The 26,910-nt window shown below is 37.8% G+C and overlaps 1 protein-coding gene across 3 annotated transcripts in view; it reads right to left on the bottom strand.

Moving 5' to 3' along the window:
- Nucleotides 1-204: 204 nt before the first annotated feature.
- The window catches only part of SMOC2 (SPARC related modular calcium binding 2), a 141,328-nt gene continuing 114,622 nt past the window's right edge, over nucleotides 205-26,910 (bottom strand). For all 3 annotated transcript variants that reach the window (XM_031048588.2, XM_031048589.2, XM_031048590.2), the window contains 4 exons: nucleotides 8,340-8,442; nucleotides 7,137-7,411; nucleotides 4,629-4,672; nucleotides 205-1,843 (listed from right to left, as the gene is read on the bottom strand). In XM_031048588.2, the coding sequence (XP_030904448.1) occupies nucleotides 1,820-1,843; nucleotides 4,629-4,672; nucleotides 7,137-7,411; nucleotides 8,340-8,442 (446 nt within the window). In that variant the 3' untranslated portion in view covers nucleotides 205-1,819. The remainder of the gene's footprint in view (nucleotides 1,844-4,628; nucleotides 4,673-7,136; nucleotides 7,412-8,339; nucleotides 8,443-26,910) is intronic.

Below are 26,910 nucleotides of genomic sequence, written 5' to 3'. Positions count from 1 at the left end.
ACTATTTAGAGAAAGCAATGGTATGAATAAGGCATGAATGACTTTAGGAGAGAATTCAGTAAAGGGGCAAAAGAAGAAAAGAAGATGGACCCAGTATGAAGTCACTTGGTTTCTTGTAAACTCAAAGCACTAGTGAAGTCACCCCAACTGTACCCACTTCTAGACATGACTATCTGTTTTGCAGAATTAAAATCACCAGCACAGTTCGATAACATACTGATCTTTAATCTATAAAGAAGTTTAAATTCAAAGTTTAACAGTATAAAAGAATAACAAACACTTTTAAAACAAAAATACAAGATAACACACCGTTGCACCATTTCCTCCTGCTGCCAAAGCTTAGAGTACACAATTTCTTGGGTATAATTCCACTGCAGACAGTGTTTCCTAACACTTCAGCATATGTTGAAATTGAAATTAAATATCTTTATTTGTAAAAAGAAAAAACTTTTCCAGGTACAAGTTCAAGCCAGGGTGCTATTGTGATTAGGTAGTCACATGTCAGATCCCACATGTTATTTAAACCAAACAAGACAAAATCATTGCTTGTTGCAGCATTCCTGCTTTTTCATGTCAAGTCCTAGATGCCAGCAGTCCATCTACCACTGCATTGATCAACCCAGCTGCTTGTAACTCACAGCTGCTCGAGAGCTGCATGCTTTTTTCTTGGGTCCCCTCCTCTAAATTCACATCCACAAGTTCTTAGTCCCCTCAGGCACACATACAAAAATGCACTGAGGGGATAAATGACAGAGAAGGTATGAAAACATGTGAGAACTTCTTTCAGACAGGAAAGAAAAAGCCTAAGGCAGGGGCAATGTGAGTAGCCCCTCCTGACAGCAACTGCTCATAATTTGTTCAGCTTTACCTCTAGTGGACCCTGAGGTAAACCAAAGAGTTGATGGGGACAACCAGGTGTAGGGGAAGAAAAGGCTGAACAATCTATGTGCCTTCCTTGTCTCTTTATAGTTAGATTTACAATTCTGAGCCATATAAACTCTGCTTCTGCTTTATACTGACCAAAGAAACTTGCTTTTAGACCCAGGCTGAACCAGATTGGAATGACTTTACAATTCACCTCACTCCTTGTTGGTTTGCTGCATTAATAACTCAAGCGAAAACAAACAGGGAAAAATAAAATCCTACCAGGATTTAGAATGGAAGACACCTCAAAAGTGGATAACAGAATATGCTTTTTGACAAGTACCCCAACTGTAAAATGACTGTTTTTAATCCATTAGTGGTTGCATTCTCGCTGTATGATCTTTGGAATGCATAATAATAACAATAAAGATGAAATAAAATATTGCCACCAATAAAAATTAGAATCTGCAAACCCAAGTAAACAGCAATTTACACACTTCCCTCAGTCCTGCAAGCCTGAAACTTCCAACACTGCTTGGACAAAATTGAGAATACAGTAGACTTTTCAGCATAACTCTACTTAAATGACAGTACTGATTAAAAAAAAAAACAAAGCATACTATTGAAACCAAAATACATAGAATCAGGCTTCTATGCTACTATTTGCCAAAAAGCTATTAAAAAAATGGTTTAAATGCAAACTTTTACATCTCCAACACGTTTCACATATTTCAGACAAAAGAATACACATACATTGTATGTGATAATTTTTCAAAACTAGCTGTTACATTTTCACAGATTAAAAAAAAAAGTCTGTTTAAATATTTTGTTTTTTTTTTCTACAAAGTGAATTTACATTTTTAAGTACAAAGTGCAAATACTACAATTGTTTTTATTGCCTTTTGGTGAGGAAACCTCCCACATGTCAGAGATCTGTCTTGGATCAGTAAGCTGTTCACCCTTGCTTCTTAGAAACTTGCTGAAAGAAAGTTGGAGAAATTTACATTATTAATGATGTTTTCAATTAAGTATAAATATTTATCTATTTTTCAGCTGTGTCCACATGTCACTATTAGAATAAGAGTTCTGTACAAATCTATATGGGGAATAAAATAATTCCTGCCCTGTAGTCCTTCTTGGCATCTATGATCAAGGGCATGAGCAGTGTCTTTGCTATTTCTTACCTATGGCCTCTTTAAATGTATACCTGTCAAACACACAGTTTTAGCAACTGCCTGGGCAAGTCCCTGGTGTAATATACCTTTCTATGGCATGTGATGTATAAGGAATGGGCTGATGGCCAAAGTCTTATGAGCAATCTATAGTTTCCTTGTAAACTTTTTGCTAGGCTGCAAAAGACCCTCTGGATCTCATTGACAGCGTGTGTGCATGTACGCCTATGTTTGTTGGACAGGGTGGAGCTGAGCAAGGGAATTATACCTGGCCACTACCCCAGTTCTGTCATATCCATCATGTATTTGACCTCTTATGGAGCAACTAGAGCTGAGACAGTGTATTAGTATATGTAGCTATATCCGCTTTCTTTCAGTGAGCTTGTATGTGCGTGTACATATACAGATGACCACATATATGGAAACAAAAAAAAAGTCTGGAATACATGCCTAAACACACATAAACATATATATAATTGAACTGCCACAATAAACTAGTGGAAAGTGAGCTTTTGAGTGCCCATCTACATAGCAGTGCAAGCCCGATAGCTCCTTCTTAGATGGGTGGTTTCCTCTTAGTAGCTCCTACCCAGCCCAGTTGCTTTTCAATAACTGCAAGTGAAAACTTTTGTGATGAAAGCCACCTTCTGTATTTGCTGCCTTGTATTGTTCGACTTTGAAACTGCCAACAGATGGTTTGCTGAGCCAGCCTTAATTCAAGACTATCATTTGTTAGCAACAGCTTTTAAAATAATTGGTGCTGAGTCAGCAAAATTATCGGACAAAATTGAAAAACGTAGACGCCCTAGGACACTTTTATTACAGATTCTGCAAGTCAGGATCAGATTACAAGAAAAGGGAGAGAACTTGTCATGCTTCAAGTGTAATGCACGTGTGCCAGTAATTGCCATTATATAATTAAAATATCCCCTTTGAATGTTTGTGAGTTCTGACAGGATAATTGTTTTCAGGCTGCCTTGTTTAAAGCAGAAGTGATTTGTGGGGCAAACTTGAAAAGTTAAGATCACAAACATTTGTTTAAACAAACAGAAACTTATCACATCCCTCTAGCTGTGAGAATATTTTATATTCCATCAAAGGTACGTAGGAGGTCTCTGATAGAACCCACAATCAGTGTTGAGCTTGCCTTAGGAAGTGTGAACCTAACATCAAACAAATCAAGAGATAAAGCAAGTAACAAATTGACTAGCAACAATGAGAGGACAATTTCCCTTGGCTTGTGGGGAAGTTCATCTTGGGTTCAGTTTTTAACAAATTAATCTAGCTTTCTGATAGATGGGAAGAGATTAAACACAGCTATGGTTTTGGGATTTTTTTCCCAAATTCCTATTTTCCCAGCTGCAGGGTTACCTGTCTTCATAATATCTTTCTATTAATATTCTTTAAAACAATTCATCATTTACTGATGCTTTCGTGGGCATTAGTTATTTAACTAATACAAGAGTGAGTCAAAAATAGGATGAAGGCAATTCTATCACTCGACCATTCAAATAACTGGCAGACTCAGAAGCCTTTTTTCAGATCCATGCAAAAGTGCGGGGAAGTTGTGCCGATGTTGTCCAGAAAACTGCATCTTTAGTGTTAATGATTATAAAAATAGAGACACACAAATGAAAAACCCTTTCTTAATCTTTTTCTTTTTTTTTTTTTTTTTTTTTGTCTGAGCCACCTGAGTTCTTCCTTTTCAGCGTGTTCTGCTCCATGATTTAAAAACTCTGCTCTTGTGGATTTTGTAGCTCTGAATGCCCTGAGTAGCCAAAATTCTATGAATGACATATACTGGTGTTACTCAGAAAAACAAAATCAAGTCATTGCTGAAAAATGATTGAAAACCAGATCACGGATTATGTTGTCAGGGCAACTGACATTTTATTTGCTAGAATCATTCTGTAGACCTAGCCAATTTTAGTTTTAACATACATCAGCAGACATATACAAATCCTAGTTCACCAGCATCATTTTGCTCAGCCAGCAAAGGCATTTGAAAGTGACAGCTCTTTTCACTAAGATTTTAAAAGGTGTTTAAAGCCACCATATAATAATATAGTGGGGTTTGTGAGACGTATACATTTTCATAGGGCAAGGGAAATGAATGGCTTTGTCCACAAAGTAATTTCTATCAGTAAATTTGTGTCTGCAGTATGACACACAGGAAAATTAACAGAATTCAGTTAAAGCAGAAGGTAAATGAAGATAAAGCAGTGCACATCTAGAAGTGTACATTAATGCTGTTATTCAGGAATGCAGAATACTCATGAGGGCTCAGTTACACTCATCTAATTATCACTAACCTATATGGCAATTTATAATTTACTAGAAACATCCACATGCAAACCTATTCTACTTTGCATTTTATAAATGTTTACTCTGCACCTGTAGTTGACCAATTCAGCTTTCCTTAGATAGAATTTAAGTCAGAATTTGTTAATCATCGTGCTGCTTTACATTTTCTTGGAAAATCTGCAGAATAGAAGATGAATGCAGTTTGAAGATGCAGTGATAGCTGCTAGAACCCCAAGAAGATTATATGGGCACAGCAGGAAAGGATATCCTCCTCTCCTTAATACTCACCTGCCTGCTGGATGAAGTGCTTTCAGTGTTGGATTTAGGGGCCGCTAAAGGAGGGAAAAGAAAACATTATTATGGTTTGAATGTTCTATGTAACATTCCTAAGAATTGAAGCCCTCATTCTGAAAAGGCATTTTTTTTAGAACACAGCTTTCAATAAATAAAATAAAATATTTCAGATCTTTTGTTGAAACATCCACTTATCTCTTTGCTCAACACAGGCATTGCTTCTTTCATGGCATTATATAAAAGTTGAATGACAGCATTTCTTGCCAGTTAATACGTGACATTTGTTTAGGACAGATTTTATCTAGTCAGTGTCAAGCATTTCAAACTTCTTACATCTTTAATAGTAAATATAGCCTATTATCGCAGTGGCAAAGAAGCATGGATAAGTAGACTTGTCTGGAAAGCACTCGTTTTGTTTAAAGATACTGCGTAGGAACAGCCAAAGATATTGTTCACATTTGATCTGTAAAACAAGATTATTGCTGAGTTTTAAGTTTCTTGGTGGCAAAGTCCAAGGCTGCTCTAAACAGGGGAAAAAAAAACAAAAACAAAGCAAATCAATTATTTGAGTCTGCTGTCCCATTTGACTCCACAAACAAAGCTGGGAGGCTAGGAGGAGCTTGCTCTCTTTGTCTTCCATGTCACTTTATTAGTCAGTCAAGCTGTACTGGGACAAAGTGGGACAAAACTGGACCTCGAAAAATACTGCAGCAACAAGTATTCCCCTGAAAAATAATGTTTTACAGCTCTCTGGCTTTTACATGGCTTCAAATGATTCTTGTAAGATACCCAGGTCTCACACAGAATGATAGAGCCACCTCCTTATCTCAGCTCTCACACCTCATGCGACAGGATCTGCCATATTCCTAGAAATGTAACTCTAGCTGTAGTGAAGTGGCAACAGTAGTGAAAGGACTATCAGAAAGAAAAGTTTAATTATCAAACAGGAGAAACTAAACAGAATACTGATATTCCAACAAAAGCAATTTTTACTGTCTTGTCTTTAAAATGATGTCTTTCTAGGAAAGCACCCAAGTGACTTGGTTTAGAAACTTTTTCCAAGTGGATGCCATTATTTTTTCAATGCAGAAGTTCTGAGCTATTTTTTCCCTCCAAAAATGAATATTCTCCTTATTGACTACTTTTTTTTTTTTTTTAAAGAAGCTCAGTAAAAAATCTCCAGTTACAGTAAACATAATTTTTTACTTCAGCTGAATCTGTGCATGATCTTCATATAACTTCATGCATCTTGCAACCTTCTTTTCCAAAAAGGGCAGTTTATCCTAATCTTTGTGGGTTTTTTTTTTCACTAGAAGGAGCACTGGGTTTGCTTTAAGTCTTGCTATAGTTTTCCTCTAAGTCTTGGGGCAGTGAGTTTGGTCACAAATTTTCATGTACAATAAGGGACGAAGGAGTGCCAGTTGCAGCAGAAGTGTCTCGACAAGGATGTTAACATATGAAGTGATCATAATGGCCTCCACTTCAAAACACTAATCTGACAAATAGTGTAAATAAAAAATACTACATTTAATTTACAGCATAAATATAACTACAGTCATCCACCTCTATATACATGGTTTTTTACTTCCATCATCTGAATGAAAACTGCAAGGTATTATCAATTCCACAAAAAACACAGAAAGCAAAATCCTGACTTTGATATATTTGTTTTGACAGATCTGCCTCTGTGAGCCATGGCCACTTTATTATTACAATGTAGAATTATTCTGTCTTTCTGCAGCATTCCCTTTCTAGACTTGATTACAACCAACTTTGTGGAAATATTTTTTTTCTGTCTGCATTTCCCACTTGACATGCTCTCATTTCTTATGACACCTTTATTTTACTGCCCTGGGTTCATTTTGAGCCCCAGACAAACAAAAAAATTAATGTTCTATAACTTCTTACTGTATGAGGACCTACTGTTGTTGTTAACAGTTGTAGGGTTTTTTAACTTATTATCAGGAATTGTGTGACTGAACTCTGCGGGGACCATTACACACATATTAGCTGTTCCTCCTTCTACCAGTTTGATAGCAAGATAAGGTGGCTGTGTACTAGCAACTGTTCCATCTCTTTGGAAGATATCTGCATTCCTTACTGTATCTCTAAACCACATTTGAGAAATGAAAAGTCATTAGAAAGCTCGACAATGTGCTTCCTTCCCAGCAGGAATCCAAAAAGTACAGGTGTGATACTTCCACTCCTTCAGGACACAGTGCTGCAATAACACTAAGCTGGCTTTCGAGAACTGTTGATGTTACTGTATCCTTTTAGGTTTCCTACTGTAATATTTAATGGTCAGAATTAACAGGAAGTTTTGATTCTATGGGAGTGATGATTTGTGTACACAGAAGCAGTTTTCCTGTCATCTGCTCTGAACAACAGCTGCATTAGCTACAGGCAGGTGTATTCTTTTATTTTGTATACTTCTGGTAATTACAAATATCAGACCTAATCAGCTCTCAAGAATCTAGTGAAAAAGACAGAAAAAGTGCTTACTATGGCGTTTCTTTGTTTCTGCTTTACCTTCTTCTTTTGTTACTCCCAAGCAGCCCATTAATTCTTGAACTGACAAGGACTTATCATTGTTAACATCACAATATTCCACAAACTTCTTCACACACTTTTTGGGTTTTGATTTCTTTCTTAGGAATCTCTTAAATGGCTTGATTTCTTTCTTGCCAATATCACCACTGGAATTTTTATCTAGCTGTTTGAAGTACCAGTGGACCACTCTCTCTTCTAGAGTATGATTTGGATCAGGCTCTGAAACCCTGTAACAGAAAACAAGAGCTTCATTTTAATTTTTATACATAAGCCTTAGTTTCTATCTTTATTTCAGAATAGTTTAATCACTGTCAGATGCTTTGTCAGATAAGGTTCCCTGGTTTTGGACACTAGCTTCTTGTAGTGAACCCATTTTTTTTCACTTTGGTCAACTATATCCTAAATTTTACACTAGAACTAAGATTAGAATCTGCTCTTTTTTAACTCTCTGAAACTGTGTTGAGGTTAGCACCATGCTCAGAAAACAGTGCTTTCCCCTTTCATTTCCTGACACAGAGAAAAGTGAAGAGAGAAATAGAAGAGAAAAAGTTTCATAGACGGCAGACACATTAAAACACATACTATACCCAACTAAAGCAGGTCAACAGTCAGCATTGCCAAATACCTAGGCTCCAATTACAACCCATGATGAATGTTCTTAGAGAGAAAACACCCAAATGTAGTGAATTATAGGGTAACTTATAACAATAAATGCCACCTCAGCTTCAGATGTTAAGCTCCTGTCCTGCAGACACCCAAAGTTTAACAGCACTTAGATATTTTTAATTCTGCCTGTGACTGTTGATGCATTGGTTTATTTTACAAGAAACTTGTTAAAATATGCATCAGAAAAGTAGTACACATTCATTAAGTAAAGCCTGAGAGAAGAACAAAGACTGAGACACAGTTGCACCAGCAGCTACAGGTAAATGCTACAGGTAAACGCTAAGCTGTGCTGCTGCTGAGAATTCAGCTATCAAGTGCACCTCTGTTCAGCGCAGAGATTCCATAGTATGAAGTAAACTCTCCTACACAGGTTCTTGAAAATTCACCCTTCATGAAGGCATAAGAAGAATAATTTCTCAAAGCCCTCAACAATTCATTCACAACTGCTAGAATCCTCTTAAAGACACACAAAAGGGATATGAAGCCCACCGGCTAGAAGACAATGATGGATCAGAGACTGCATGAACCATATCCGTGGACAATGCATCCAAAACACTCGTCAGAAACTCGTTCTTCTTGGCCCCAGGGCAACCTAGAAAACAAGATTTATTTTTTTTCTTTTCTTGTTTCATTTTTGCAACATTTAAATTCTAGCAATAATTCAAACTTAGAAATAGGTGTGACTTCCTATACACAAATCCTCATAAATTGTGGACAAGTTCATAACATAATTCAAAGACAAGCATCTAAGTTCAGGTATATATCTGTAACATAGAGCAGGAATAGAAAAACAGCCTTTTGCACTATAGCAAGTGAGAATATGGTTTGCATACCTTGGTTCCCTTTCTTTCAGTTTCAGATACTGTTTTTCCTTCTTTAAGATATATTTTCCATCGGTGTTGTGTTTTTAGAAGAACAGATTTGAAACAACAAAAGTTTGTACATGACACAAACCATTTGAAACATGGACTGGAAGACAACAGCACAATACGTCTTTCAGATTTCCTTTTTTGCCCTTCTGAACTACCAATGCCTTTCTCAACATACATTCTCCCAGTAGACTGGTTTTCCTCTCTGTAAAATCATAACGAACTCTTTGCCACTTCCACTTCCACTTTTCCCTTGGACAGGAGTTAACTCCAACTATATCATATGTAGCACAGTCTGATGCTGTTAGTTACTTGGTCCACACTGTAGGATCCTGTGGTGATGCTAGATCATCCTGATCATTACATTCCCTATGCCAAAAAGTTATTCTCTGAAAGAAACTGACAGAACATTTCAGACACATGATACATCAGATAAATATACACTAAAAGCTCCACTCTTAGAGCAGTGCAGCTGGAGCAGATATATTCATCTGTCAAGTGCATGAATGTTGACACATGGACGTTTGCTTACAAAACACACCTGCTTCCTCTCTTCTGCCCTGGAGCCCTGAGCCAAACACCAGGTCTTTCCCTAGCCCTGTAATAGCTGAGTTAAATTCTAGGATAATACAACAGTGACATAGAGATGACAAGCTTGAAGCTGAAGCCCACGGCAGGACTTTCACAGACAATTCTGTTCTGAAGGCCTGTTTACCTGCAGTTCAGTTCTTAAGTGAAAAAAGGGAAATGCTTTGAAGTGTTGTGGAAAAGAAAGATTAGTCAATCAGTAGGTATTTATTATTTCATTACACTTCTCAGTGACCTCTGGAGAAGTAAGGATTATCTGAACCTGAAAAGCCTCATCTTGCCCAGCAAATTATTTTTTAATACACCCCGTGTTGATCCAAGGAAATGAAAGCTATATTAGCCCTTAGCTGTGTTGCAGTATGAATAGCTCAACTATTATGTATAGCAGAAGCAACACCCACAACATATTGTTGTCTAACACATTCATGCAGCTATGAGTTCCCTGTCTCTTATGTGTTTGCCTTTGGCACCAGGGACATTTTATTCTAGTAACTGTAAAAGGCATATAACAGGAATGCACTAAAACAAGTTGCACTGCACTGAAGTTTCATTTGCACTAAACTAGTTTAATCTGCACTATTAGTACACTTGTTACTCTCTCAGATATGCTCCTCTTCCCTTAGGCTTTAACCAGTTGGGTTCTTTTTTTGTTACAATGGGAAAGAAAGAAAGAAAAAAAGAAAGAAATCCCAACCCAACAGCTATGAATATAATCCTAAATTTGAGTTCAGTGAGACAAGCACTTAAGCTTTCTCTGTAAGGCACAGAAATTAGAAGGATTGCAAAAGATTAATAGGGAGGGACAGAAGACTATACCAACAGGCTCTTGGCATCATTCTGTACATAATTCAAAAGTATTAGAGCAAAGAGCTTGCTGGTAAGTAAAGCTTAGACTCTACAATCATGCAAGTAAGTAAATTGTGCACTGTGACTTAAATTAAGCCACTCAAAATCACATTTGCCCAAAGATGAGTAGGCAGAGCCCAAGCAGTGCCCATGCAGAAGGCACATCCTGTCATGGTAGCATGGTGACCAGCCTGAATCAAGCAACTAAGTGTCTGAGCAAACTAATGAATTCAACACTACTTCTTGCTAGCAGGGATACTTGGCTTGTGGCCCAGAGCTGGTTCTCTTCAAAGGACAGGTAAAAAGAAGTCTGTCTGAGACTCTCTGTAGACCTATCTTGAATAGTAAAAGCTTTATCCATTTCATGCTGTGTTTGTCTTACTGTCATGAGGCAGAAGCCTGAATCCTGCTCCAAACATGAGTTGCGAATTTACAGAGGGGTCAAGAAAAATGTAGACAATGACACCTCAGTGTGTAACAATGCAGCACACAGTGTGGCAACAAGACAGTTCGACTTTTTTTTCTTTCTCCCTCTTTAGTGCATAGATAATGATGTTAATATCCAATTTGACTTAGGAGCTTTTTCAAGTTAGCTAGCATTTTTCAAGTTAGCTATGAGTGAAACATCTGGAAGAAACAAAAGTTTATGCTTTAGGTAGTTTCCTCTGCTGTCCAGAGAGCTGCTGATCGTACATATGCTACAGATGTAGAAATCAAAATCGTGACTTGCCTTGCCATCTCATAAGATACAGCTAGGTAGGGGGAAGTATTGGTTTCTAAATTCACAAGAAATTATGAGGAAAAAACCCATAGTTTAAAGCCTGTCTCTGACAATTTTCTTTAACATTAAGACATGTTTCTAATTGTGTATTGCATAAAGTCACAATAGCATTTGACAGCAACAGAAATCTCTTAGAAATCTCACTGTTAAAACAAACACAATTATTTGCTGTGAAACATTCTAAATTATAACTCTACTACTTAACGTAAAATGACACTCCACAAAATCCTCACCAGTTAAATACAGAGAAAATATTCATTTTCTCCCAATTATAATTTTTGCTGACGTTTGAGCAATCAAACAGCAATTTACCTTACAGAGAAATCTCTGTTCTTTGCAGGTGTTATTAACTCTCTGGAGGCCTCACACTGAGCTTTAATTTTCAACAAACTTGTGGATGAAATAGAAAAACTGGGGGAGCTTTTGCTTGATTGTAATGAATAATTCACTCTTACTGGACTAAATACAGAAAGGGAAAGTCTCTTACGGGAGTCTTATATTTCTTGCTATGGTTTATATACTTCTGTTTCTCCTTCTGCAGTTGCTTGTCCTGTGTGGATTTGACAGCTTACATAAATAATAATTTGTCGTTAACTGGTTGAAGCTGAAACCACATGGAGTTAACCTACAGGTTCAGAGATATAACACAGAGCTGAGTGTTTGCTTTAAGTATAGTTTTACCCGGAGTAAACCTTAGACCAACAAATACATACCACAAATAACACGAATATACAAACACTTCATTTCAGCTATAATATAAAGGTAATCAAAGAATCACCATTATACTTTATATATCTCATATATACATGTGTGTATAAATAGGTCTACCTTTAGTACTCAGGGTGTATTTTTTAAGCTAAATTTGTGGGATAGTTGTCTATAAACCTTCCAAAATATGTACCCAAGTGCCTTGGAGCTCCCTGCTTGGTTGTTAATAATCTACTACTGTCAATCTTTGAAGATGATCTTTCACAGCACATCTGAAGTCATGGCTAGAAAAGTATTTTGTTCATTTCTGTAAAAATGTGATTATAATAGATAAGTTTCATCACTTTAAAAGGGAATTTATATTGATTTTCATGCGAGAGAGGAAACTGTCTTGAGTCATTCACTCAAGTAATTAAAGGCATGACAACTTCCAATTAGCAAATCTAAAGCTTTTTATTCTCTATTTGTTAATATGAATATCAGGCTTAGCACTGCACTCATATATAATGACCACTCAAATACCCCTGAAGATTATAAATAAACTTTGACCTGCCAAAAATCAGAATCATCAGAAATATTCATGTTTCTTTAACATCTTTGACTTCACTAAAATATAGTGGTATACAGGAAAAAAGTCTTCAGCGAAGTTTGTCAGTGCTACTCGTTACCCTGGGAGATCAGATAATACAAGGAAAAATTTTCTTCTACTTTTACTCTATACACACATATATGTTCTGTTCATGAGTTTATTTCTATTTATCCTTATAAATCACAAGTTTGTGTTTCTCTAGATATGCTGAGTGCCCTTCTCTTTTTCTTGGAGGACTTCCTGAGCTCTTCTGGAGACACATTCCAGAAAATAAAAACCCTTCAAAAGATGAGCCTGGGAACTGAAATTTGTAACTCTTCTGGAGACTAAACATCATGGCCTCAACAGAGTCAGTGGTTTTATGGCTCACTTCAGGTTTTCCCTCACTGCATCTCCTGGTAGCATCTCACAAACAGTAATTATCTACCTCTTAGTCTCTATCCTAAAGGGGTTGAGGACATTATCATCTCTGCTTGTTAACATCCCCCAGGTATTACTCTTTTTTAATTTTTTCTCTTAAATATTCTCACCGATTAAAAGAATTAAGTAGAACTCAGAGCCAAATTCTCTGTTATATGTGCTTACACAGATTTTGGAAATAATGAAGTAGAATAGAACAGATGTTAGCTGGAGGGGAGCTGCAAATCCATTGCTTTGCAGCCCCAGATTTCTTTGTCTTACAGGGAAGACTATTATTCCTGAAGCAGGGCAGAAAGCAGATTTCAGTTCTCCACATACATCTATTTTTGTTACTGTTTTAAAATTATCTTTTTGTTCTAATTTGGGGGGGAGATGGAAACAAAAGAGTTAACAAAGCATGATTTCTCAAGGCCCTACCCTTCAAGCCCAGGCATTCATATCATACCAAAGTGCATTGAGTGGGATTTGTCCAACTTGAGCCTGGTGAAATGAGGTGTCTCACCCATAAAAGTTCTTTAAGCTCAGTATAAAAGAACCCATTCAGAAGGCATTCATCCCAGCTACCTTAGACTTTTTCTTAGAGTAGGATAAGATCTCCTTTAAAATGTGGCTCTTCTTTCCCATTAACTTCTGAGGAAGCCCAGACAGCTAACTTACACTCCCAGATGGTGTAAAACTTCTTATGATGAATTCTGTATGTATCTGTTTTATAAGTTCATTTAGGCTCAGACAACTTTTTTATGCTTTGGATAAATACGGTAGAAAAAAGGGATAATGTTCATAGCAGAAACACATATGATCCTACAAACAGTTTTCACAGGAAGCTGAGTGACAAAGTTAGGCTAAAGCATTTGCTAAAAGGAAAAGCAGTTCATTGCTTTTATATCAGTTCTTGTAATATTAATTGCTAAACGACAAAAAGAGAATCAAAACATAACAGCATAACAGACAATGTGAAATTACTAACTTTTGACTGCAACTTTTTAGTTTGTTTTCTTCCTTCATGAGAGTTTGAAAGACTTTTTTAAATTTCTTGCTGCTGACAGTTCTGAGATGTCACTGTGAGAACAAGCAGGGGATGAATCACCTAGAACACTGTAATCTTCTCAGATGCCATCCAAAACTCAAAGCAGAATTTCAGAAGGTCTGTGGACCATATCTGCCTTTTTTAAACATTCTCTTGTAGATTCTTACCTTTCTAGTTTTGACTGGGAACAGGAAAAAGATTTGAAAATTCTTATGATAATCTTGCCTAACTGGACACAATGCAGCTGATGTTTTTAGTAGGTAGTCACTGCTTACACAATATCTGCACTGGTCTGGGAGGCCAAAGACATTTTAGCATGTTGAGAAGAATCTGAAATTCTGAGCATTTAGGGTCAGCCTGTGCCAATCCAAAATCCTAACCTTTAGAGAATGGTTGCCTTATGTTTAACCATAGTAATGTCCATCCAGCTCCAGTGTAAGAAACACAAAGTGTTTGGCTAAAGTATTGGCACGGTAATACAAGTCAATCAGTCTACTGATTAGAGCACAGAGAGACGAGTTTCAGGATTAGAAAAGGGCCCCAAAAAGTCCAGAAGAGAAAAGCAACTGGATCCAATTTTCAAAATGCTATACTTCTGCTTTACATACCATATTTCATGACTGCCTGTCCCTGCTGGTACTTCTGACTGCAGTAACACTTTCAACAACAGCTTACTAATGGAAAGGTTTTGGAATCCAGTTTTCTATAGTATGGCAGGCATCCGAATCTCCATATTATCACTCTGAGAGTCTTAACAATTAACAACCAATATTACTTAGGGAGTCAAAATGTAGTCGTTTTTAGTAGACATTTATTACTTTCAGTTCACTTGTATTTTCATCATGCTGTTATGTTTCCTCTCAGGAGGTGGGTATGAAATAACCATATTTAATTACCTACATTTAAATAACCATTAAAAAGGAAAAGCTATTACAAAAAATGTATGTTGTTGCAATTATGGAAGTGACCTCAGAAATAAGGTGTATAATTCTGGTCTCCTGCTGGAAAAATTGAACTACAGGGACTTGCTTACTGGCGATGGTTTCTACATTACTTAATTGATCTGAGCAGCCTGCTCCTCAGAAACATGCATGAAAACCAGTTTTTTCTACAACCTGATGTTGATTTTAACCTTCCTGGATATCTCTTACTGAGACACCACTGGAGACATCAGCTGAAAATCCCAAAAGCATTCACTCTCAGCAAAAGCCAGAAAAAAAGATCTCTATTAAAATACTGAGAAAGCAAAAAGATGAAGGAAATACAGAGCTGAGTTAAAAACTGTTGGCCCAGGAGCACAGATTCCTGTGAGAGCTATTTTCTAAGAGTCCCTCCCCACAGAGTGGTACCAGGTTTCAGAGAGAAGAGCAGAACCTTCATGTCAGTCTGTTGTTCTTAATTTATTTTTCTTTTTAACCCAAATGTGGATTGTACAGAGCAATGACTTCGGGTCTGCCTATCCTTGAAATGAAAGTAGTGACAGAAATGTGAATTATGAAGGTAACTGCTTCAGAAAACAGTTTTGTTTTCAGAAAACATATTGTTGGATGGTGCCAGGTAAGCTGGAAAACTCTATGGGGAAGGGAGAAGCAGAGAGGAAGAAGAAGATCTAGCTATATTGCAAGCAGCCAGGTGAAGTATCAGAATCATAGAATCATAGAATGGTTTGGGTTGGAAAGGACCTTAAGATCATCTAGTTCCAAACCCCCTGCCATGGGCAGGGATGCCTCACACCAGACCATGTTGCCAAGGCTCTGTCCAACCTGGCCTTGAACACTTTACCCATACTTATTTTGCTTATACATATAACCACAAGTACTACATTTGAATTAGGACAAATTTTCATCAATGTTATCTGATTCTTTTCCCCCTCCCTCCCATAACTGGAAAATGGAAGACTTAGAAATTGGATTTCTGACATAAAGAGGAGCTGAGAATATAGGGAGTCAGGCACGGCTATTTCTTGGAGCATGAACTACATACTATGTAACTCAGGGCAAGTTTTTACAGCAGTGATTAGAAGAGGTTTATAAAATGGAAATCCTGCAAGTAACTGAAGTGAAACAAGAGTCGTCAAGAACAGCTAAAGCATTACTTGAACACTATGGAATGAACCAATCCTTGGAAACCTGGCATAACGAAAATATCTCTCTCTCTTTATGTAATATTTAATTTGGGATTGGCAGTTGTTACCTTTCTGGACAGTTTCCATTAAACATGACAGAATTCCTCTGCAAATTCCATTTAAAATCTCACTGGCTCATCCTTTGTTAAATAAAAAAAGCTGTACAATTATTAATACAAAAACATAAAAACAGCCTTACAATTGTTTACTGTGAAACTTTTACAAGGTACGATATTATGCAAGAATGAAACACACTTAGTTCCTGCTGAAGGAAGTGGGCATCCTATGACAGACTGAAGGCTCAGGCCTCAATAAATAGTTACTATTCATTTAATTTAAGAATTAAGACCCACTCCCAATTTACCATTACCCAGGTCACTTCTCCAGGGTCCACAGAGGAATGTCTCTGTAGCTACAGCAGGTTTCTGAGCAACTTTCTTTGCAAATTGACCTCTATTTGGAATGAATCCCCCAAGCCACAAATAACACTGTGTACCTCATTAAACCACAATAAACTGATGTTCAAGTAAAGATGAGCTTGACTTCATCCCACAAAAAGGACAATTCAGCGTTAATCATGCCACCCTTAATTTGCAATTTACAGTAAGTACCAAGAAAATTAACACATAGCACTTGGTTGCAAAGATCCTGCCATGACAGCAGCACAATGGAGTAAATTAAAGATGGAGATGAATGTAATTAGTGTTCTAAAGTGTCTGCCAGGAAAAATGCAACACAGCTGACTTCATGTAAAATAGTTTACAGCATGCGGTTTGATTACAAAGTGCCTTGGGTCTTTTTACAGCAGGGATATCCAATTACATGATAGCACTCCATTATGGATTATGAGGACGATTTTCTTGCTGGACAACTACACTGTATGCTAGTTTTACCATGTACACCATGTGGTCTATTTCCCTCATGTGCTGCATGTCCTGCACTTGATCAGAAACCCAGATAGGAATATCCTGCAGCCATGCCAAGGCCTGGATTTCCTTGCATTTGTGCAGAAGTCCACTCTGCTGACTTCAGGAAAGGTTGTGGACTTCAGTGTTAATCAGGTTGCTCAGGGTCAACGGGTCAGTCACTTGCTATTATCACTGACAGGGCTGAGGAGAGAGGCTATTGAAAAGTGAAAACTGTCTCAGGTTTACTGACCATGAGACTCGAGAGGAAACAGATAGAGAAGTGTCCTATCATACTCCTCCAGCAGTCAAGCTTCGTCTGCAATAAAACATGACCCCAATTTATACACAGGCTGACATGACATGACATGCTCCAAGACTGAGCATGTGCTCACAATTATAGGAGCGTGCATGTCCCATTTCTGGAGCAGGCTATTTGTTGATAACACAGCAACAGCAACACAAGAAGGAGGTTCTCATGCATCTTGATATCTGCTGCTGCACAAATGGAGCGAGATGGAAAAAAGACATCCCATTATATTTTTGTGCCCTGGGCACTGCAGGGGGTAGGTGAAAATACAATCTGGATGTACAACAGCAGCATCCCAAATGTCCATACACAGCAAAACTGAGTTCCTCTTGTGCAAGTATAATAACCTGATTTGCAGCCATGCATTTTGCAACAGTAAGTGCTTGCCTGTTGGTGAATGGAAATAATGCCTCTGATTAAAATTCATAAACCCATTTGTATTCTAACTCTCCTGTGAATACTTCAATATAAATATGCATACTTTAAAGTTGATTTGGTAAACAACAGTCATTTTCCATCTCAAGGGAACAAATGTAAAAGCACTCTTATGCAAAATTAGAGGTCCACACTTCATACCTGGAGATATCCAGCCATGGAAATTCCAACAAAGACCTTCAGTCCATGAACTTCATATGACTAGAGTAAACTAAGCACTCTGCAGATGACTATAAAAGGCTTCACATGCTAGATTGTCAAAAATCAGTATGTGTTCTACTGCTGGCTAAAAATCAGAAGGCAGAGGAGAAAGTGATAACAAAAGATCCTTAAACCTTTAAAAATGCTTGGGATTAGATTAAGAAATTCAACATGTGTGTGTGGATTACAAGGGCAAGATAAACAGTTGAAACCTATCTATTTCTGTCAACTGGTATCAGCACATTCACAGAGAGTTTTACAGCATGGTTCAACTAAGCATACCACCACAAAAACAAAAGCTTAAGCCAGAACAATTTCTTTATGGGAAGCAGGAGGACATTAGTATATGGTAACAATAATGAAAAGATACAAGCATGGAAATTAGAGAGAACCAGCTGGAAAGCCAAGGGAGAAAATAGAGGTATAGAAACCAGTGGGGGAAAAAGGCTGCTTGAAAGTTTCAAGTGAATTCACATGGACAGCCTCACACAGTTCACACAGACACCTCAGACAACACCAACACTGACAGAATATTAATCTTCCTCCCCCATTCTCCTCCAAACAAAACTAGTTCATTGAGATAGCTCTGCTGTTCACATGAGTAGGCTTCTGCTGGTTTTATTTTCTCTGCTTCTGCTAAAGCCATGTGTATAACATAGCTGAATCTCTGCATCTTTAGCAGCATTTGCAGAGACAGAGGGATTTCATATCTTCCTATTGCTTCTGGAGCTCTCGGTATGTGACCATGAAGTAGCTCTCTCCAGGCCTGGCTACGAAACAATTCCATCATGTGGAAAGTGTCAGGATTGGGTAATTTAGATTTTACGCCAGTGCAGAATGGGCTTTTTTGTATTCTGTCTTTTTTTTTTTTTGAGAACGAAACACTCCATCCCATCTTGGCCAAATAGCTTGGTGATGAGGGCACGCAGCTGAGATGAAGGAGACTGAAGTTCAACTCCCTGATCCAAACCAGGCAGAACAGGGAGTTGAAACCTGGCTTGCTGATATCCCAGTGGAGTACCCTAATCTCTGATACTAGAGAGCCAGGTTCAATTCCCTGCTCTGTCTGGTTTGGATCAGGGACTTGAACCTGGGTCCATTCCTCTTCAGCTGAGTGCTCTAGTCATCATGCTATTGTGTGTCTACAGAAGGGTTCCTTTTGTTGTGAACAAACTCCAGAACAAAGAGAATGTCAGAAACCACTTCTATTGCTACATTAAAACATTTCCCTCCGAAAAAAATAACAATAGAAACAGACTGGACAGAATGTTCCTTAAATTAGGGCTTAATCCTGCATGGTGTAAAGAAATGCAACCAACATTCTCCAAAAAGCCTGGCAAATACACCAACAAACATAGTGCCCTCACTAGATCAGATGAATTTATGAGCTTAAAGGAAAGCACTGGCTTCAGTGTTCTGCTGGATCGAGGCCACTGCGCTTTTCACGCTGAAGAGTCAATTTCTCAGTAAATAAATTTTTTGCCTTGCATGTTTTGGACTCAAGGTTTTCTGCCTTACCAAACAACAGAGTTATGGGAACTGATGTTTAAGCAGCACTTCATCTTTCTGCCATAGTATAAGCCACTGTTTAAATATTCTTTCAGCAGTGCATATACACAAGAGAAGCCTGTTGTTTGATATAGGAATTCATTAAGTCTGTTGGATTTTATTTTCTCTTTAAATCCATTCTATTTAAAATTAGGTATTTAACTTGTCTATTGTTGAAGATAAATGTTTCACTTAGGAGACATAAAGAGGGTAGACAAAACAACTTCCAGTGGGATAAAGCTGAATTCAGAGTACAGTGGAACTTGGGGTTCTCATACAGTACCTTCAAACATCATCAGATTTTATGCTTAATGACATAACTTAGCAAAGCACCTAGGATTGTCTGTAATACTAAGTGTATCTTGGGTTGTTCTGATGCTTGTGGTCTGCTGTAGCATCATCAGTACGGTCTAGGAATTTCAGGGATGTGTAAAGATAGAAATATCTACCAAGAAAGGGGAGAGGCAGGAAGTTCCAAATTCAAGTTTTAAAACAATTTTTAGTGACCTTTAGGTTTTCTGGTTTTTGTTTTTTTCTGTATGAAAAGGATTACTTTCCATCTTTCAAGTATTTGAGACTCCAGTGATGCCGCTGATGTGTTTTGAAATGATTACCAGGGAATACTGAAAAAGAATATAACTGCCTTGCTATCAAGGCATGTTTTAAGAATAAGCTGCTCTTTTTTATGACAGGCATTTATCTGTAGTCTTTGCTGAAAATATAATGAGTATAGAATGTCCTCACTTTATCTGTCCTGCATTACAGTGTTCTGCTTTATCTGTAAACAGAGATAAATCGCAAAGAAGGCAACTGGGGGTAGAGGGGCTGCAGAATGAATCTTGCTGTTGAAGAAGGGAGTTCAAATTTTGGTTTGGTCACAAGCAAATTAATCCAATCAATTTCCACTGGCCTCCAAACTACAAATGTTACTTAGGGAAAGTGCTGAAGCTAAACAAATGAGAGAAAAAAAAAACTATATAAAACTCTGAGGGGAAACTTGACCTGAACCTATGCACACGTTCTGAATCCTTACTTTAATATTAAATATAATTGTAAATAAATGCATCAGAAAAATACATGTAATTTTATGGTAAGAAATGCATGTGTCTCCTCTCACATAAACCTGTTTTCTGACCCACTTCCCAGGGCGACTTTCCTTTAGCAGATGGTAAAGAATCAGAACAGTGTGTATCTGTTCACATTCCTCCTTCTCTCCCCAGCTTTTCACATGAAGCTGCTATCGAATGAAGCCTGCCCGCAAGATACCCCACAGCCAGATATGACTGAGCGCTAGCAACAACAAAGCATTCACCCGAACGCTTAGCTAGGTCTCCAAGCTTAAGGCTCAAGCAGCTGAGGAATTTGACAAAACAAGGTTTCACTGTAGAAGAAACCATACAGTTTTTACTATACCAGAAGAGTCCCGCTTTCCCAAATAACCCTAGTTTCACCAAGCCACCTGCCTATGTCAGGGTAATTAATGAACTTCAAAAGTAAAAACAACTTGCGATGAACAGTGAGCCCTGTTTTTCTAAAGCCTGGAAATGCCAGCACCACAGCAGTGTGCCTTCTTTTCACCAAGCCATACAGGGAGCTGTAAATTAAAACCCGATTCCTGGGCCCTACATGTCCAGCCACTGAACTGCACATTAATCTCTTTCCTTGACTCAGCTGCCAAGTTTGCAATAAGTCTGTGTGATCCACACCTTGAACCATGAGCTGGCTCCAAGACTACTGTGCACTCTGTTAATACAAGGGTCAAGATACCTGTCTTAAGAAATCGATTTTTAATAGGATCTTCAAATGAATGATTATTTTTTTTTGTAATCCCTACTGGATTAAATTTTTCCTATTGACAAATGTATCTAGTGAAAAAATGCTTTGTATAAATCCTGGACAGTTCATAGAATTAATGAAATAGATTTGCAAACCTGTGAGACAGATGTTGTATTTCTGTTTGCCTTCAGGTTTTTTTAATCAAAGAAGCAAGAACAAGGGAAAAAGAAACACAGAAGACAAAAGATGAAATCAGCATTGTGCCAAACAAAGAAGAGAGTCAAAACAGAGAACATGATTTCAAACAGCTCATAACAGACTGGCATTTTAGTGTCAGCAAAAAAATAAACAGCTCAGCTTGCAATAGGAGAGCATTGGAGTTTCATGAAAAAACCCAGTAAAAATTAAAGTAAACTAGGAAATAATGTATTTTTTTATAAGAGAGACTATCTTCCTGTGATTCATTAGAAACCAGACTAAGATCTGTCAGAGAAACACAATTCCTTTGAAAATCTGACGTTGGGATTGCATATCTAATATTAATTAGTTTTATCCATGACTCTGTTTCAAATTGATATGGCAATGTCAATGACATCTAGAGCATGAATTCTTTGTAGGCGCTCTTTAAGTTTTTTAGATAACCCCAAACTCTACAACCCAGTTGGTGTTCTAATTAAACTGAAGTATGCTTTACACAAACAGATAGGAAAACTAGGATTTCCCTAAACTATTAAGGAGCAGGAGAGATATTCACCAAAAGTTCTTAATTAACCAAGCGTCCTAGCTTGCCTGGAAAAAAAAAAAAAAAAACAAAACTACACACAGCAGATACAAAGGGGTGGAAAATATGGTCATTTCTAGTGCTGTGCATAGTAACCTACCACCCAGTAGCTTTCAGGTGCATGGAAATCACTGATAAATGGAGGCACATTGCATGTGCAGTGAACCTGACATTGCCTGAGGCTTTTGAGGACACAGCACAGAATAACTGCTCTTCCCTGGAGGAATGTGTCACACACCAACCTCTAGGCAAACAATGTAGGCACCTACATGTGCCTAAAGGAAAGGTGGGTTGGCCAGGGCAGTTCATCCCACTTCTTGTAGGATCACTGACAGGTCTCACTGATAAGAAAAGATACAAAGAGCTGATTCATCACATCTTGCCCCTATCCCAGACTCATGCCTGAGCAAGCTGGCTGCTGCCACATGTGGAAGGAGTTGATTGTCCTAACTCAGCACAGGTGTGCCCAAAGCTGGTGTCACCCCAAACTCACCTCCCACACCCCCTCTAAGAATCCAGTATCTGAGATGCCTCACTCCAGAGCAGGAGAACAGAAGCAGAGGAATGAACATTTACTCAGATATTTGGAGGGCAGAAGACATGACATCAGTCTCCAGGAAGAGTCGGTATTTCTGAGAGATACCTGACTGTACCACTGACACTTCTTGAAATCTTGTAACACTTTTTTCTTCCCTTTTGTGAAACAAAAATGCTAACAAAAATATCAATGTTCTCTACACTGAGCTCTTTGTAGGGTTTGGTAAGTACACTGTCTTGATTATTAGTGTCATTTATACTGCTTTAAACCCTGACAGAACTGGTTACAATGAGATTACTTTCAGTTGAAAGCAATGAATTAGAAGTTCATTATAAACAAGAGATGAAGATACAGCTCACACAATGGATTCAGTTCAACTCAGTATGTGAGAAAACTCTTTACTGAGCTGGCTTCAATATATTCATAAGTAGAACCTGTTTAAGACCCTTTCATAGGAGGGCAAGTTGAGACGCGTAAGAGGATCTCTGTGTGTACACATGCATGCTACTATAGACAGATTAAAATTTAGAGCTATGTAAGCTATCACATACAAGCTTTTAATCTCATAAATCAAAACCACATTATTTATGCATGGTGAAATTAAAAGCACACATCACCCCAACAGAACACCAGTAGAAACTATACTCCAATGCACTTTCACAAGACCTATACAAGCACATGTTATTTTGGGAAAACAGAATCCCATACTCTCTTGTATAAATATTTTAGAGAGTCTTAAAACATTTCATTAGTAATATTTTTGTATCCTTCCAGCTCTTTCTTTGATACTTTAATTCAGCTATACAGATCTCAAAGGGAGCTAAAAATTCTAATAAAATGCTCCTCTAAATAACTGAAAATTTACTTTCTGCTTTTAGAGCCTAACAGATCAAGTACCAGATATACAGAAAAATTTCCAGGGGTGGAAATATGCGCTACATATCTTAATGGAAAAAACAGGAATCTTCTCTTTTCAGTGGCTCAGATCTTGTTTCATGGCAATTAAAGTATTATTTCTCTGAACTGAAATTTAGCTGAAATAAGGGGATAGAAATGTCCAGCATACATGAAGGAATAACGTTTTTTAGTCACTTGTGATTATTTAGATGCACACATATACACATGCATACACAGCTTTTTATGATGCCTTCCAGCTTGAAATGTGGAAAATGCGAGACACATAGGAATAATGGCAAATGAGATTGCAGAACTGAATGCTAAATGCAATTAATGTGTTAAATCCAAAATGCGGTATATTCTTTTCACCACCAGATATGTCATAGATATAATACAGCTATTACATAGTTGAATATGACAGACAATAGCTCTGCTTAGGTTCTGCTTTTCTGTTCACAGAGCTAGCTACATTTTTCAAAATCCAGGTTTATTTTCTGTGAACAAATTTACCCTGCTCTATTTTCTGTTATCTGCTATCTGAAAATCTGCCCATTTTCTGTTATAAATGTAGATGGCTACAAAACCAAGGAACTCTTTGCTTATTGGTACTTTTCCTCATAAATTTCACAGCACAGAAGGATCTGTAGTGGTGAATATGTCATTAAAAAAGCTGATGAATATTCACTCTGATTCTTACATGATTTTGGTTTAATAAGCTTTGTTTTGCATTTAACTGTGTTCCAGAGTTAAAGCCAAGTTGGATCACTATCAGCAAATCTGAATTCTGTACTCAAGAAACCAAAAATTCTGACTCTTAAGGATGGATTCCATAACTCGCCAGTTAGGGAATAGGAGTAATAGCCTGGGACTGAATAACTCTGCCTTTCCACTGGTTCTGAATGCCTGCATCTAATTTAGCAAAAGGAGACTACATAGCACGTAGACTATCAAGGGTTATGGAACCAACCTAAACCTTCATCCTACAAACACTTATGCCTGGACTTAACTTTACAACCACATGTAAAGGTTGCTTTGATTTTAATGGAACTAATCACAAGAAGAATGTGGGTAAGTGTTTGCAGGATCAGGGTTCAGTAGGTCATGAATTGTGTTTTAGGAATATTTACAATTAATTGCATGTGGATGACTTACAGAGCAAGAGGCTTTACCAGAAGACATTTCTAGATAGCAAGCAAATTCAAGAACTTCACAAGCACAAAGGGCAAAATTTAAGTAATTTATTTCTCAAAATTATTCATGTTTTTTTGCCATATGCTAACATCAGGAATCTATGAACAGTAGCACTCCTGCTGAGCTATAGAGAAGAAAATTTCTGAATCTTTGTGAAGCATGCTGAATCCTTTGAAAGAATTCCCAGATGTTTCTATGGAGTAATTTCATTTCCTCCTTGAGGGCTCTCAGTTATGGAGGCCTGCAAGTCGTATTGAACCCAAGGAAAAACATCATGTATTTGAAAACCACTGAGATAGTCTTGTATTCACTGTCATATTTGAGAACAAGAATACTTGTTCTACTTCACTAAGCCCAAAGTAATGCATTCTCCAGTGTCTAAATATCTGATGCAAAAAGGGACCTGGAAGAAAGCCAGCTGGCTTAAACTCAGCCAGTGTGAAACAGAGGTGACACATGCTGGCAGACTGAAGCACTTTGAAGAATTGGCAGGAACTTTCACTGCCTCTTCAGTTGATGGCATCTGTCCACCCACTGTCCAAGTGGCTTTGCGATCAGCTGGACTGCAAATTTTCCAGGCATCATCTTGTTATTGTGTTTGCACAGTGCCTAGAACACTGGGATCCCAGACTATAAACTATTGTCATACAAACAATTAACTGTACTAACCATGGAGACTTCCCAAGCTCATCTCTGGTCCCAGGTTCTCCATATTGTAGGAGGTATGCTGTCCTCTGTCTCTGCCTAAGACAAGGTCGCAGCACCTCCTTACCAAAACATAGCATGTATAGTTAATCCTGTCTTTGACCCTGCATGACTAGTAGGACAACACCTGGCACTACCTTCGAGCCTCAGCTGGAAACTCTGCTTAATGCTGATACTTTACTTTCTAAAATAGATCCAACCTCAGGGAGAGCATGCAACACTAATTTTGCCTCTTACACCAGTGACCGGTCTTCTCAGGTAAGCCATGCTAGCATGTAGAAAATAAAGCATCCAATATGCTCTCTAACGGTCAGAGGCAGACTTTTTCTCAAAAGTGAAGAGAAAGATTAGTGCAGCAGGCTAAAATAAAAATCTTTTTCTTCAGAGAAATATACCTACTAATGTGAGATCAGAGTATAAACAAGTTTGGCTACATCTTCTTGACTCTCCTTGACGAGCTAAGCTTACTGCTTGACCCTTTCAGTCATCAGCCAAAACTGATGTTATTTCTGTATTATACATTAACTTACTCAAAATGTTAGGAAGTGGAAATTCTTGCACTGGCTTACATTTTCACAAACCCTAACCTCATAACTCTGCCTGGATTTCAAAAAGTTACTGTTTGATACAAAACACAAAATTACTAGAGTGGTTTATTACCAGTACAGGGTATTCTCAAAGTTGCTGGGAACTGAAAATCCCTTTGAACCCATTGGGAACGAAGTGCTGATTTTGTGTGAAAAGTGGAACATTTCTCCAAGTGACTAAATGCCTAACCGGTGTTGCTTCCTCTTCAAAATATAGCTGCAGATATACATCCATTCATAAATGAAAATATTTCTTTTTCCCTGTCCACAGATTAAACTCAAGACCTGTTTCTGCCAGATAATCAAGGAGAACTTGTATCCAAGTATGAAAACACAACTCAGCAAAATAGTCATTTTATAGGGAACAGCCTTACAAATCAATGGCATGTTTTTATTCAGTTTATACTCTTATCAGATGAAAAAGGAGAAGCCCCATACCATACATCTTAGAGGAAATAGTGTATTATTATGCAACTCCCACCCACTGTCATGATAAGGTTCAGGTGTCATTTTTCATTATGATTACAGCCCTGGCAGGCTAAAAGGCTTTGCCTTTTCCGTTCAGTTATATGAGTTTTTCCTGTCATCTTTCAGATTGTGAGTTGGTAACGACAGCAGGCATTCTGGCAGAAAACGCTGAGCTTATTCCACATCAATCTTCCCCTCTCCTTGTGCTATTTTCTCTAATCCTCACACAAAAACTGCAATCCAGTTGCTCCAAGTTATTATGAGATACCCTTCCTTGTCTTCACTGTACCAGAAATTATTTCAAGATATTTTAAATATATTTCTTGAAGATTAGTAGCTTTAGGAATACAGCATCAAAGTGTATTCTATGAGGGCAAATATTTTAATCCTTTTTAGGTTCCAACATGATCAAGTTTCACTTTGCTTATGCTCTGTCCTTATGGTATTAGAAAAAAAATAAAGATAAAAGGTGAGTAAATATATTGTTCAGTAGAAAGGAAGGGCTCTCAGTTCCAAAGCATCTCTTTAAATCCCCAGTGAGGGCTCTGATGGCTCAATACTGACCAACAGAAATCTCTTGAAGTACAGAGTATTGGTCCATGCACAGAGGCTTGGGGCTTATCATCCATAAGCAGGGCTGAGCAGCCTACATCGAGTGATAGTTTAAGGAGAATTAAATTTAAAATATCGTTAAACTAAACTTGTTTCACAAAGCCATCAGTCATTCCTCTTCGCCTCCCACTGACCTGATATGCAAAGTATAGG

The sequence above is a fragment of the Melopsittacus undulatus genome, chromosome 3 (genome assembly GCF_012275295.1).
Source record: "Melopsittacus undulatus isolate bMelUnd1 chromosome 3, bMelUnd1.mat.Z, whole genome shotgun sequence".
Taxonomy (NCBI): Eukaryota; Metazoa; Chordata; class Aves; order Psittaciformes; family Psittaculidae; genus Melopsittacus; species Melopsittacus undulatus.
The sequence above is the reverse complement of the archived record's forward strand: the minus strand, read 5'-3'. Positions and strand labels throughout refer to the sequence as shown.